Source organism: Lygodium microphyllum, chromosome 7, assembly GCF_053477565.2.
Source record: "Lygodium microphyllum isolate KBCC chromosome 7, Lygodium_microphyllum_v1.1.10, whole genome shotgun sequence".
NCBI lineage: Eukaryota > Viridiplantae > Streptophyta > Polypodiopsida > Schizaeales > Lygodiaceae > Lygodium > Lygodium microphyllum.
The window spans coordinates 130170461-130186607 of NC_141141.1; the positions used below are offsets into that span (position 1 = coordinate 130170461).

Below are 16147 nucleotides of genomic sequence, written 5' to 3' on the forward strand. Positions count from 1 at the left end.
CTTAGCCTATACGGTGGTTTTGAAATAGGGTGTGTATCCTTATTTATATCAATTGGGTGATTTATATCACCCCTATCTGGTGGAAGGCCACTTGGTAAATCAGAAGGAAACACATCTTTAAAATCATCTAACAAACTAGTCAATTCATTATTAACATTCAACTCACAAACATAAGAAAATTGTTGCTTTATATTACAGAAAGTAAAAGTATTCTGTACAGGAAGAGACCATAGCATATATACCTCACAAACTTCCTTCTTTAGCAGCTTCTGAACTTCAGTAGAACACAGCAAAGGATTATCAGATACTTCATGTTCACCTTGAATGACAAAAGTCTTACCATCCCTTTCAAATTCCAGTGTATTATGGTGATAGCTACGTTTTAAGGATGGTTCCAATCCCCATAGCCACTCCCTCCCTAGAGCAATATCAGCTCTTTCCATGTTCATTATTTGGAAATCAAGCTTATCTTTATATCCTTGAATCTCAATTTCCAAATTGGATACCATTGTATCCCATATTTTATTGTCTTGGCCTTGCATCATACGAACAACATATTGATGCTCACTGTTTTGTTGGGGAAGTTTCAATTTTTTTACAAGTGCATAATTTATAAAATTATGTGTGGCAGAGTCATCAATCATGACTCTAACCCTTTTTCCAGCTATCAATCCATGTACTCTAAGTAAATCATGTGGCCCAAAAGTAGGCTGCCACATAGAAGTTGACATACAACACTTATGTTGTACATCCATGTGCAAGACCTCTAAAGATTTATACTTTTCATGGCCCTTTAATTCTAAGGTCTGCACTACATGGATTTGTTTTTCTTTTCCCTTGCCCTTGTCCTTATCCTTTCCTTTGTCTTCCCCCTTTTTCTTTTGAGGGCAATTCCAAGCAGCATGGTTAGGGGATAGGCAATTAAAACACAACTTTTCTTTTTTGGCCTTATCAAAGTCATCAGGACTTAACTTTGACCTCATATATGGTTTCTTTTCAAAAGGTTGTTTTTTACCCTTGAAAAATGGCATTTTTCTTTTAAATTTGCCCACAAATTTTGAGGTTTCCAATTCCTTAGACTTGGGCTCCGTATCAGTGAGACTAGTGAGTGTACCTGGACGCGTACTATCTTCATAAATTAATGCAAATTTAATTGCCTCTTCAAGCGTCTTAGGTAAACTCCATTTTACTTCCTTTTTACAAGCTTTATCTAGTCTCCTAATGAATCCTCTTGTTTTTTGGAATTCATCTATTCCTTCCAGTTTGAGGATTATCTCACGATATTCCTCCAGATATGTCAGCAAGGGCCTTCCCTTTTGTCTGACATAATCCCAATCTTCCCAATTTCTTTCCATTTCATTCTCAGGAAGAAATTCTTTCAAAAAGACGGATTCAAATTAAGCCCCAAGTTTCAGGTATTTTATTCGCCTCCTTTAAAGTTCGCCACCACTTATATGCTTTGGGCCCCAAAGTTAAACTAGCCTCCAGTGCTTGGAGATGTGGTGGGGTATTTTTTAATTTATGTAAATCTTCCCATTTTTGGAGGAAATTAAAGATTGTGTCTTTATTCCTATCTTTTTCCTCCCCGTAAAATTGAGGTGGTTTCATATCTTTTAGAACTGGATTATCCCTCAATTTATGGTAAGTTTGGGGTTCTTTAGGATCTCGCATAGTCACATCTAAATCTTTCAATGAAGATGGGGCATCCAAGGTTTCTATCTTATTTTTATCTCTTTCCAACAATAAAGTTAATTGAGATTTTATTTCAGTAAGTGTTTGGGTTAAAAATTCCATTTGAACCCCCTGAGTTTGCACACGAGCAATAAGATCATCAAATTGCTCTCGCATGGCAAAAAATTCTTCCCATTGTTCTTCTTGCATGTCTGGTTCATGGGGATCTACCATAGGTTAATCCCCAGAACTAGAACTTTCCATTACCCTTTCTTTCCCTTTTTCTGCCATTAATACACTGGAATTGGAAAGCAAAAATAAGAAATTTGCATACAAGTAAAGTACTTCCCTGATTTTTAATGGCAGATAGTGGCTGTTGATTCGGAAAGAAACTCGAAGAGTAAGAAACAAATTATATCTTCCCAGATTAGAACAGTGAAGTAATCATGCTGGAAATTCAATTTCCTGACTTCAGTCATATATGACATTCTTCTGTCCCTCTCACAGCAGTCGCAGTCATATCCGTCTCACGAGCAGCCACAATTGCCCGTCAACGGCAGTTGTGACAGAGTCACATTTTTTCATGACTCCACGTCTGATACTGGCGACTCCACGCCTAATCTGGTCCCACGCCTGGTCTCGTCCTCGCGACCCTGGTCCTCGCGACCCACGCTTTTTTTTTTCTTTTCTCTGCCCGTAACGTAACGGGTCACATTAATGTGACGTGCCGCTGCACTTCTCCGTTTCGTTTTTCTTCACGGCGCCTAGTAGACGCGATGTGATGTGGCGTTTCTTACCTTTATTTTTCTTCACGGCCCGTCGCCTGGTACTCACGCGACTTCACAAAAGACTGACGGCCTGACTGGCAACTGACAACCTGACGGATTTTTGACAGTTTGACGAATGATTAACGATCTGAGACATTGAACCATAGGCTCTGATACCAATGATAGATGACAGAGAGACAGAACCACAAAAACGATGAAAGCACGAGTATCTTTCTCCTCCCAACCACGCCTAGATAAGTGCTGGCCCTCCACCCGGATTCCTTTGCCAGGCGTCAACTTCCTGAAGTCCTACTATTCCTGGACTCCCTTACTCTCTAGGCTCCCCTTAACCCCGTTCGGGCGCCCAAGAGCCCGGACGGTCATTCTCGTGCATGTTCCCCTAGATTTACCTTAATGTGACATTAAATATCACTTTTAATGTCACATGTCACATTCCATATTTATGACCTTAATGTGACATTAAATATCACTTTTAATGTCACATTAATGTCACAGTGGAGTACCACAAGACAAGTGTCCAGCCACATGTCATGAGATGTGATAAGTGGTGGGACACTTGGAAACTTGTGTGACAAGTGTCTTAACACTTGTCTCTTCTCTATGGCCTTCCTTTTTGGGCTGAATACTGTCAAGAATAGAAACAACCAAATTTAGTAAGCACAATCAGGGTACAGAATTTACTATTTTTAGAATGTCATCCCTATTTTTTAGGACTAGCATTTTTAGACTAATTCGAGGCTCCTAAAATTTAGGAGGTCCCTAAAATTTAGGGACCTCCTAAATTTTAGGTACCCCCCAATATGGGTGTCATATGAAAGCGTTTTCCGTGTACATCGCAAAAACGGTATCAGAATCTTCATGTGACTTTCCTATGCAAAGAAATGTGCATTTCAAGCTTTCAGCCCACACATGCACATTGTACAAGCATTTCATGATCATGCCATCTTGTTGATTGTAACTGTCTGTTCTGGCGGATCTAGCCCACACTTCAAGGCATCAATCCTTTCTGTGTGCGAGTCTAACCCTGATATGCGTGAGTTCTGGTCTCACAGGCGCCCAATCGGCCATATAGCTGAAAGTGTGAACTATCTTTTCTCTAACCCACCACGTGGGTCCACCATAACCTGTGACCACTCATCAATGGCCAGCTCCAATGCACTTTTCTTTATATCTAATTAGTGCAAAGGAAACAAATTTAATAAATCATTATATAGTCAAATTAATGAAAAAGGATACAAATTCTGTTTCTATAGAGTTGTGACATCTCCTGTCCCTAGCTGCCTTAGAAGATCCTCCAAAATCAAACCAATAGCATCTCCTCCCTCTCTCTTGTAGGGTAAATACACTAAAAAAGCCTCTCTCCAATCTCTAAAGACGTTTTGTATGTGCATTTTTGACAAGTGGTAGCCTTTCCAAATGGTTTTTCCAATATTATCCATAATTAAATATTAATTTTCAGTCTTTAAATACTAAAAATTAATCTAATAATCATTTCAATGCCCTAAAAAATAATCTGACTCGCCAATAATTAAATTGGCTAGGCAACTTCCATTCCCGAGTGTCTCTGTGCCATCTTTAACCATCAAATTGGCATTGGATACCATTAAACACCACTTCCATAGTGTCACCAACAACTGACACTTATGGCCAAATGAATGACCTAGGCCAATAACAAGCACCGAATACCATTAAGTACCTGTGTGGCATAACTTATAGCAACTTTTGCCTTTGACATCCCATGATTTTCTCGTGTCCCGAGCTCGTAAACTTACTCTAACCCCAGTTACATCTCACATATGCAACATTTACTTAACCATGTGATTAAAAATTAATCCACATGTTAAGTGAGATTTCAAAAATACATGTCCTCATGACAACTCCTATTGCTCTTGTTTCAGAGGAGGACCCTGCTACTCACCCATCATCATTTACTTTAGAGAAGTGGCTTGTGCTTTCATTCGAGAAGTCCCTTCCTCTACTTCTACCCAATCTCTAATCGATCGGGACCCTTGGATTTTCAACTATAGCAACCAAAAACGTCAGAAACATTTAGAAACGAAACGTCAGAAACGTGTTTCGTAAGTTTCTTTCAAGAGGGGGTAAAATAAGAAACGTTGGTTTTTTAATATAGGGATTTTTAATAGCTTTGACTAGGGAAAGAGGTTCTAAACCTCTATGGAACTCTCTCTTAAACAAAGAATGGCTAATTAAGCTTGAGTAATAATAGAGTCAATTGAGAATAATACATTATACGTTACATATCCATGATCCATTATTGAATTGTCACTTATATCAAAGTTAGTCTTTGGACGAGTTATACTATGGTTTAGAACTCAAAAATTATGATTCATACATATCATACGAAGAAAATTGAAATTAACATGTAAATAGCCTATCTATAATATGGACTAAGTCAAGTTGCAACATCATGATTCTCATTTCAAAACAAACTAACAAAATGTCAAAATAAAAAATGAATCATAATATATCATAAATAACTCATAAATGAGACTAAAGTCATATATATTCAAATCTCAAGACAAGAATAGATATTAGATTGACAAAGTCCAATAACTAACAAAATCACAAAAAAATCTCACATCCAAAATCTTGAGCCCTCACTAGTCATTACACATCATCATCATCATGTTTAACATTGCCCATTAGTTTTTGTCAAAAAAAATATCTTTTGGGTTCCAACTCACCAAAAAATTTTAAAAAATTAAAAGCACCCACGTTTTTTACTCTCAGAAACGTTTCGTACTTTAAGAAACGTTTCATAAGTTTCAAATTCAAAGAAACATGTTTCTTAGCTGCTATGTTTTCAACAGCAACTTTATGACTAGGCCTTCATATTCTTTTCAACGTGGTGAATGGAGCTAGTGGCTTCTCACCCGAGATTGTATTTGAGGTTCTACTGCTCATCCAATCTCATGACTATCCTCATAGGTCTCCTTTCCAGTGGCATTCTCGAATTATTGGCTGGTTCTTTTTCTCTTCACCTCACTTCTCCTTTGTGCTTCTATCTGGGCTTGAAAGGGAGTCTTGAGAAACCACATCATTCCGTACAGTTTTCCTTCTTCATTCCCATTTTTGTTTTCAATTTTCAACCCCAAAAAGGCTTTCTAAGGTCTTCCGAGAGAGTCTCAACGCCATACAAGAGACTTCAATGGGCGAGACTCGAGACTTTTTGTGCCTATATATACGGCACCTCCCATTCATTCTTTACTTGTACTCAACACACACTCACTTCTTCCGAGACTTTCCTCTCTTCTCTCTCCTTCCATCATCTTCTTCAGACGCCCTGTCACCTTCAACATCAAGTTTGCATTTGGAGCCCATCCTATTTACGTCAACTACTACACCCTGGCCACATCTCAACCCTGCATCAGCATCCCTAGCCTAGCAACAGCTTCCTTTACCTGGGCGTTAGTGTTCACTTACCTGGAGTCATCTACACAATCCCTTGATTTGCGTTTGCAACCTGTGGACAATCCCGATCACCTCACATCACATCCTCTGTTGATGTCATCATCTCCAAAGGCTGGTGGACCTTGCGTTTGATAGTTTTTGCCCCTTCCTTCATCAAGCAACAGTGCATTTGCTCCAAGCATCATCTAGCATTTGCGTTTGACTGTCTAGAAGGTCACTTTCATCAGCCAACATCACCCCCAATGCCTACATCTTGCGATTCGCATCCAGTTGGCTCCTTTAACATCTGGCGACCTCCACCTCTACTTAGCGTTAGCATCAGAGGCTATTGGACCTTGCGTTTGACAGCCTAGATCCATCACCAATCATCATCCTTGTTGCAAATTCAAAGGCTCTTATCACCCCCAATGCCTACATCTTGCGATTGGCATCCAGTTGGCTCCTTTAACATCTGGCGACCTCCACCTCTACTTAGCGTTAGCATCAGAGGCTATTGGACCTTGCGTTTGACAGCCTAGATCCACCACCAATCATCATCCTTGTTGCAAATTCAAAGGCTCTTCAATGGCAATCTCCCTTCTCCAGGCAACACCTCGTCATCCTTCTCCTCTCAATGTTTGCCATACACACTCTATGTTCCTCCTTGCAAACCCTGCTCTCTCTAGTTGCTCTGTCATTTCTAGACACTATGGCTTTAGAGTCTAATAAATCTTATCCATCTATTTGTCTTCTATCTTGGTGAATCTTTATGTAGGGAAAGGATAGGCACGGAGATTGAGGTGGACAGACCTTACACTTAGTGAGAGAGAGACAAAGAGAGTGAGAGTGAGCAGAGTAGTGAGTGAACAAGTTTTTCGGTACAATGACAAGAGTACCACTTTAGGTTTTAGATAGATATATGAATGAAAGTACAATGTGCTAAGGGTGTGTTCACACCCGTGCACATATAAAAGGCATGATGGCCATTTATTCCCAACAACCTCCCACCTAAAGGCAATGTGCCTTAAGAGGAGAAAGAATCAGCTAAGTCTAGGTATGTACAAAGCTGAAATAAATATATCTATCCAACTCCCATCATCTGTCAGCAATGAGCAAACCACTCTGCTGGAAGACCTTTCATGAGAAGGTCTACACGATTATTATCTGTATGTACTTTGACAAGCTCAATGCTCTTGTTGTCAAGTACATCTCTAATGAAGTGGTACTTCACCTATATGTGCTTTGTCTTTGCATGAAAGGCAAGATTCTGTGCTAGCATGATAGCACTCTGACTATCACAATGGAAAACAAGTACCTCTGTGATGCCAAGCTCTCCTACCAGACGTGAAAGCCATAAAGCCTCCTTGCATGCCTCAGTGGCAGGTACATACTCTGTCTCTGTAGTAAACAATGCAACACACTTTTGTAGCCTGGAGATCCAAGAGACCGCTCCTCCTGTGAAAGTAAACACATACCCAGAAGTGGACTTCCTACAGTCCGCATGACCAGCATAGTCTGCATCCGTAAAGCCAACAACAAATGCCTTCTGCTTTCCGAAGCAAATGCACAACTCCTTTGTGCCTTTGAGGTATCTCATAATACCTTTCACTGCATCCCAATGCTTCTTGCCAGGGGTTGCCATGTATCTGCTAACCACTTCCACTGCAAAAGCAATGTCAGGACGTGTAGCAACCATAGCATACATCAAATTGCCAACAGCTGAAGCATATGGTATCTTGGCCATTTCAGCCTTCTCATCATCAGATGAAGGGCTGTCCTCTGCACTGAGTTTCACATATCGAGGCAATGGAACCCCAATTGTTTTCCCCCCCTCCATATTGAAACATTGTAAAACTTTGGAGATAATACTCTTGCTGAGATAGATAGAGTAAGCCTTTAGATCTATCTCTGAGTATTCGCATGCCAAGAATGTGATTTGCATCACCAAGATTCTTCATGTCAAAGCTGCCATAAAGACTTTGCTTCAATGAATCCAAGGCATGAGTATCCCTACCAGCAATCAGCATGTCATCAACATACAAAAGCAAGATAATCAGGCTGCCATCTGCTGCCTTCTTGGTGTACAAGCAGTGATCCACTTGGCTTCTATGAAAGCCTTAGGACTGCATGAATGTATCAAACTTATGATACCATTCTCTTGGTAGTTGTTTCAACCCATACAAACTCCTTTTGAGTTTACATACCATTTTTTCCTTCCCTTGTTCAACAAACCCTTTAGGTTGCTGCATATATATGTCTTCATGCAGATCATCATGTAAAAACGCAATCTTTACATCCATCTGTATGAGCTCCATATCCTCAACTACAACCAAGCCCAAAATGGTTCTCAATGTAGTCATCTTGACTACAAGAGAGAAGATCTCATCAAAGTCAATTCCATGCTCCTCCTTGTACCCCTTTGCAACCAATCTTGCTTTGTACTTGGGTGAGGAACCAGAAGTGACCTTCATTTTGTAAACCCATTTGCATGGAAGGGTTTTCTGCCCTTTAGGCAATTGCACCAAGTCCCAAGTGCCATTTTTTTGAGATTCCATCTCTGACAGCATGGCTTTATACAATTTCTTGCTGTCCTATCTGTCCATCGCTTCCTTGAAGCAAGACGGTTCACCACAGTCTGTCAACATGACATACTCAGCCACATTAATTGCACCAGGAACAAATCTGTCAAGTTGTCTAGTAGCCCTAGACCATCTCCTAACCCAATGGTCATTGTTTGCTGGCTGTTCCTGCAAATTTTCATTTTCAGCATGCTGTCTTGGCATTTCAGCTTGCAAATCAGCATTAACAGCTTGCTGTCTTGGCTGTTCCTGCACATGTAGTGGCTCATTTTCATGGGCAATACCTGGCTGATCATTTCCAGCACCATTTCCTGCATTTACAAGTTCATTTACAGCAGGTATTTGCTCCTGTACAGTGGGCACATGTTGCTGTCCAAAAGGTATTTCTTCCCGGAATACAACCCTACGGACCTCCTCAGTCTTTTCAGGTTGTTTGTGCATGCGATCTTCCCGGAAGATAACGTCATTGCTGTGTACTATTTTCCTTTTCTCGGGATCCCACAATTTATACCCCATTTCACCCTCGTCACCATATCCTAGGAAACTGCATTCACAGGACTTTGGCTCAAGTTTGCTGCGTTTTTCTTTACAAATGTGCACAAAAGCCTCGCAGCCAAAAACTTTCAAATGAGCATATGAAGGTGGCTTTCCCGACCACGCTTCTTGGGGAACTCAGTGCTCAAAATCAGCATAACGAAGACAAGGTAAGTAACCCAAACAAGAAAGCACTTTCATTCCTATTTGACTAATGTGTCCCAACCGGCCATGCCACAAAGAAACACTTGGTTGCTCGGTCACGGCAACAACATGGTCATGCACACTAGATACATGAAGTGGATACAACGTATCACTCTTGCAACCTCTAGCAATGACCCTAGACCCCTTACAAATCTTCCATTTTCCATCACCAAGGTGGTATGAAAACCATCATCATCTAGCGGCCCTGTGCTAATCAAGCTCTTCTTGAGCTAAGGTACATGCCGTACATGCTGAAGTGTAAAGACAGAGCCATGCTGAAACTGTAACTGCACACTGTTAATACCTGTAATCTCACATGCATAGTTGTCCCCAAGATGGACAACACCATGTCGACCCCCTGTATAGACGGAAAACCACTCACAATGAGGGGTGACATGAAAGGAAGCACCTAAATCAAGAATCCAGGTATACATGTCATCATCTGTATCTGCAAGTAGAGCATGTGCACCAAAATGTGAAGAGACAAAGAGTGTCACTGTCATGAGTGACTACATTTACCTCTTCAATTTTTACACTGCTCTTCTTAGATTGACTGTCCTTTTTCTCTTCCTTGCAATCATCTGTCTTCTTGCCTTTTCCTTTCTCTTTCTTACATTTGTAGCAGTCACCTTTAAAGTGACCCTTCTTGCCACAATGATAGTATTCAACATCTTTGCCACGTGATTTACTACGTCCCTTGCCATCATATTTGCCCTTTTGCTCTGATATACCCCTAGTATGCAAAGCACTGGAAGACTTACTGGATGCATTGTTCTGCCGATTCATCTCTTCCATAAGTAGAGCACTCTCAACATCAGCATACAAAAGGACCACATTAGAATTACTCATAGCAGTCCTGAATGTATCCCAACTCTCTGGTAAAGTGCAAAGCAAGAAAGTAGCCTTAAATTCCTTATCAATCATGAACTTCAAGGCAACCAGCTGGCTGAAAATGGAGTTAAACTCACTCGAGTGAGTAGACATTGCTGTACCTTCTTTCATACGCAAATCCATAAGTTTTTTCAGCCAATACACTTTGCTTGCAACGCTCTTCTGTGCATACAGTTCTTCCAATCTAGTCTATATAACATATGCAGAATCCAAACCATCAATGTTGAACAACAAGGCATCAGAAATCGATAGCTCTATGGTTGAGCGTGCAAGCTCATTCAACTCATCCCAATCATCCTGATCCATGTCCGCGGGCTTTGCCCCTTTAGTTTTGGTCAGCTTTACCTATTTCTTTTGTAACAGGATATTGTAGCATTGTTTTTGCCACACTGCAAAATTATGTGCGCCTTCAAGCTTCTTTATATGCATCAAATTACTGCTGTCATTGCTGCCAGCCATGGTTTTCAGCCCAAATGTGACAAAAAAACCAGTAAATGCAGACCCAAACTGTCACACGAGTGACCAAGGTACAAACAAGTACTAATCAGCAATAAATGACCATGCAGAAGTACAGATTTCAGATCTGTAATTAAATTTTCCGAAGCATCAAAACAAGTGCTACAGCATTATCCAACTAATTACAGCTGTTCCAAGGGCATGTGCATCACATTACATGAGAAAACCCAAAATTTCAGCTGCAATTTCTGTTGTACATGTACCTACGGGCATAAAATTTGACACAAACGGTCAAAAGCCCCAAAATTTTGTGCTCAAAGGCGTCAAGCACACATCTGCATTTCCTCTATCATGCATAGGACTCTCCAATTTTGCCAAAATAAAGCAATTTCAGCAAAACCCCCAAATTTTACCAAGTGTTGATGTCCAAATTGTGCGGAATTCAACCTACATGTACATAAAATGACCAAATGCTGCAAAAATTTTGCCCAAACTGCAAAAGCCCCAAATTGCACGGGGTCCAATGTGCCTCAATGTCGAGAAATTGGGTCAATTTCAGCCCAATTTGTGCATGTACATGAAAAGCCCCAAATGTCGAGGACAAAATGTCACAAATTCCTGCAATTTCTGAGACAAATATCACTGTTGCATCTTGCTCGCACCAAATCTGGACAAATTGCCAGATTTTCCAAGGCTTGCATGCACTAGTTTCAGTGAAATTGAAAGAATTTTACTAAAATGTGAAAAAACCCCAAAATTCCCAAACAAAAGTGCACCGACTTTGCAATTTATGAGTCAAATTGTCCAATTCTGTGTTGAGATCCCCAGATTCGAGAAAAGCCCCAAATTTCTGAGCCGATTTTGCATAGATCTGAGATCTTGTGGTTACGCACGCAAAACCCCGTCAGTGGGTGAAGCAATTTTCAAAAAAAAAGGTTGAGTTCTGAAAAAATCTGACGGGGACAGGTCCGTTGACCAGCCAAGCATCACCTGACCATCACGCCCGCCGGCTGGTCACACTCATCAGCGCCTGCTACAATTCCGTTGCCATTCGCACTAGTCGCCATGGCCCGTGTGCCTGGAACCCCGCCGGCTTCCGTCTGAAGCGCGTTGCCTGTCCGTCACGGGCTGGTCATCGCAGCTCATCAGCGCCCGATCACTGCTCCCCAGTCGTCGTCAGCAGCTGTCGCCTGGTCCCTATTGGACTTGCCGGCCAATCGTGAGCACCCGCGCTGGTCTTCTTCACGAGCTGTCCGTTGGCTATTTGCACGACCTATTCATTGGTCTTCTGTATGCGACTTCTTCCTGCGACTATAGACTCTAGTCAACAGCTTCTCGTCTATTGGGCTTGCAACTGGCGACTAATGCTTGTGGCCTGAGTGAACCATTGTGGCTCTGATACCAATTTGTGGGGAAAAGATAGGCACGGAGATTGAGGTGGACAAACCTTACGCTCAATGAGAGAGAGACAGAGAGAGTGCAAGTGAGCAGAGTAGTGAGTGAACATGTTTTTCGGTACAATGACAAGAGTACCACTTTAGGTTTTAGATAGATATATGTATGAAAGTACAATGTGCTAAGGGTGTGTTCACACCGGTGCACATATAAAAGGCATGATGGCCCTTTATTTCCGACACTTTATTGGTAACATAAAGCTAAATGTTGAATCTACAAATAAAAGGAGACCTCCTTTTGGGTTTCTTGAAGCTTTGTCCAACTGCATAATCTCTACTAAGGTTAGACGTCGACATTTCCCAATAGTGATGGAGTAGTGGCACCATGAATTCTTATTCTTCCTTTGTTAGGATAATATTTAACTATGTGTTCCGACGACTGGCCACAATACATGCATAATCCATTAATGTGACGACTTCGTTTTTCCTGAGATGTCGATGGCTTGAACTGCGTCATATCAATTTGTATAGGCTTTGCCTTTACTTGGTCTTCTTGGGCAGGTGATTCTTAAAAAGTCTTCATCATACTTGAATTCAAAAAGGCTCCTCTCACAACTGGTGTTGGTAAGACTAAAGGGCTTGTAGCCCAAGACCCCTATTTATACTAGAATTGATAAGGTTAAGAGGAAGCTTCTAGATAATGACATAAGCATCATTGATATAAGTGATGGCATAAGCAATATTAATGTAAGCATTGATGCAAGCCTCTTCTAGAACTTTCCAATGAATTATCTAGACCTTCTTAGAATCATCTAGTACTTTCTCAAATCTTCTAGGATATTCTAGAATATTTAGAATCTTCTAGAAACTTCATGGGACCAGGGACCATACTAGCTTACATACGAACCAAGGACTATCCTTGCTTGAGTGTCTGTTACATTAGCCACTACAAGGGAGCCTATGAACAATGAGTGTCTTTGGCATTTCTGCTTTGGATACCTTGGGTGTTGACACTCCCCCTACGAACTGTCAAGTCATCAAATGGTTGAGGACTTTCCACACCTTAAACTATCCAAGGATGTTTGTAGAGTCTGTCAATTTGAGAAGTAACATTACATGCCATTCCCTCAACAAACCATTCATAGAGTTGATGAGCCCCTTAGATCAATTCATGTTTATCTTTGTGGACCAATATTCACTACCACCCTTAATGGCATACTATACTTCTTTTTTATTGCGGATAGGATAACTATTCAAGATGTATGTGGATGTATTCCTTGAAGCATAAATCTAGCGCCTTCACATACTTCTCCACATAGGTGTGTCTTGTACTATGTACAAAAACAAATTGGTCATCATATTAGAACAATGAGGAGTGATAGCAGCAATGCATTTACCTCTCACAAGTTTTTTGAGTTCTTACACAAGCACGACATCTCTCGACAACTCACTTCTGCCAACTTCTCCTCTTAGAACGCAGTCGTAGAGTGCAAGACCGTAATGAAAATGGCACGCTCTATATTGTTCGTAGCATAGCTTCCCATATGCCTTTGGACTAAGGTTGTTAACACATCAATGTACATTCTCAACCGATACCCAACTACAATAGTCCCTCAAAAGACCCCATTTGAGGCATTCTTTAGCACTTAGCCTCCCATCTCCCACTTCAAAGTCTTCAGGTGTTATACGTACATGCACATAACTTATGATAATAAGATAGGAAAGTTCAATCCCCAAGTTGATCTCTTGATTTTGGTGGTATAAACCACCAATGCAAAAGCCTATTACTTGTTCGATTCTCAAACGAACAAGGTGATTACCCCCGGAGACATGTAGCTTTTATGAGAGGGATATAATGCGACACACTTCACTAGCCTCCACGCCAATCCTCATCAAAGATAGCATCATCTAAGCCAGATCTACTACCTACTCCTAACCCACCTACAAAGACTTCTCCTCCCAAACCTCCTCCCAAGGACCCGTTACCTTGTTGGTACAAGCAAACCATGCTGGATCCTTCCATCAAATTTCATCCCAAAGGGCCCGAGAATATCCACCCACCTTGCACCTACTACCTCATTTGGATCTATCTTTATGGTAGATTACATAGTGCAATTTCAACTGGAAAGTTTACAAGAGACTCTAAACCATTCATAAGGGCGTGAGGCCATGAAAAAGAAGCTTGAGAGAATTGGCCAAAATAGAATCTGAACCTTGGTGGGTCATCCAAGCCACAAGAAGATCATTGGGACTAAGTGGATCTTTAGGACCAAAAAGAAAGGTAATGGAACTTTGGATAAATACAAGGTCCATATTGTAGTGCAAGGTTTTCGATAAAAGCATAGCATAGATTATGAAGAGACCTTTGCACTCATAGCACGGTTGACATCATTCCACTTGTTAGTTGCATTGGTCGCTCACCACGGTTGATCAATTGATCAGCTCTAAGGCAAACACACATCTTTAGGTATTCTTGCTCCGCTACCTTTTGTAACATATGAGCATGTTATTGGTGCTTATCATTCTCGATTCCCTGCAATCCCTCCCTCTTCAAATGATCATTAGATTATCTTCCATATGCTTTCAATAAGGCTTATGATTAGACTCCACACTTTCATTGTCCAACTTAGATTCTATTCCTTATATTTCCTACACATCTAACTTAGGATCTTTTGTATCACCTCAAATTTTGATTTCATTATCTCAAGTTAGCTTAGATCATTCACATCTAAGAGTTAGGTCTTCCCTATGATTTTCTTTTTACCCACACAAGCATGCCACTCTCTGTAGTGAGCACCCTAATACTCCATTGACAAAACACTACCCGTGCACATTGTACCTCCCATTTACCCACAAGTGACCACACCTACCTATCTTGGTATGATTGTGTTGGGTGTCCCCTCACACCCCCTAGATCTCTATCCACAACCACTTAGACACATGGCTCTTTATTCAAAGCTTAAAATGTGTCTCCACAAAGTCCTTGAGCAGCTCAAACTGAAGAATATCCCTCCCACGCTAATAGTGCACCTATCCATCCTCCCTACGCTACTACTATGGTAACCGTGCCTATGCCTGGTCAACCCAGCCACATATTTGATTTCTTTTCATAGTTCATAAAAAAGGATTCATATCATGTGGGTGTGAGAAGAAATTTGTCTGGCTGTACAGACGTTCATGACAATAGCTAGTTACGTGCACTACACCTCGACGTGACATTCGACTCCATTGCCCAATGTAAACCCTAATGAACGAGTGACCTCTGTGCAAAATTTTGATACAGCTCAATGCAAAATTTGATACAGCTGCATACAATCTCAACATCGTGACAAAAGAAGTAGGAACTGCATATCAAGCTCAAAAATTGTGATGTCTTAGGTTAATACTTAGTTTGGGATGCAAAGACGAAGCCTCCCTTTCAAACCCTGCAGCAAATTTTTTAAAGCAAAGCTGTAATGCCACTTGCAACGCATCATGTCAGCAACTTACTAACGGGAGGCAGCATGATAATCAAGGAACCGACGATACATGTGGAAGAACATGGATTCTAGTGCAGGGGATGGGGACTCACTCCATGGAGACGAGCTCCGGCATTGATGCGCTCAATCCACAGCGATCGCATGTCCCTCTTTTTGTTGCGGCGATCCCTGTACGAGTACTGCAGGGCCTTCTCCACTCTCTGACGCGCCACCCGTATGCAGTTCTTCGCGCGGCCTCTGAAGCCTTTGGCTAGCTTGAAGATCTTGTCTTTGTTCATCCTCTCTCTCTCTCTCTCTCTCTCAGAGCAAAAACTCCCTCTCGCAGAGCAAAAAAACACTATCAAGGAGAGAGATGATTCGCACACCCAAAGATTGCAACAAAGGGTGTTTTAGCGAGTATATTACCCTTCACCTAAAAATTTAGTAAAGTATGATGAAATAAATGGGTGCAACTCGTTGGTGAAGTTCAACGATTGGTAATCAAAGGGTCCTTGGTTCAATTCTTACATTCCTGCAATTCTTTAATATAGACATAGAAAAGAGGAAGATTTAAATTCGAGTCGGTTGATTAATAAAATAAGTTGTTTTATGAAAAAATAAGTTTGGTAAAGTCTCTAGAATGAAAAAAAAAAGGAATCCCTCCAATATGTTGCGCATGTGATAGACAAGTTGAGCATCTTGGTAAAATATGGGCACTTTTCGGTGATGAAGAACCATGACTATGACCCAAAACAAAAAAA

General features: G+C 41.0%; 1 protein-coding gene across 1 annotated transcript in view; it reads right to left on the minus strand.

Annotated features, from left to right (window-relative positions):
- LOC148033953 (Ribosomal protein L20) overlaps positions 1 to 15789 on the minus strand; it is a 33571-nt gene extending 17782 nt beyond the window's left edge. The window contains exon 1 of the mRNA XM_087682407.1: positions 15500 to 15789. Within this exon, the coding sequence (XP_087538533.1) occupies positions 15500 to 15685 (186 nt within the window). The 5' untranslated portion in view covers positions 15686 to 15789. The remainder of the gene's footprint in view (positions 1 to 15499) is intronic.
- Positions 15790 to 16147: the final 358 nt, after the last annotated feature.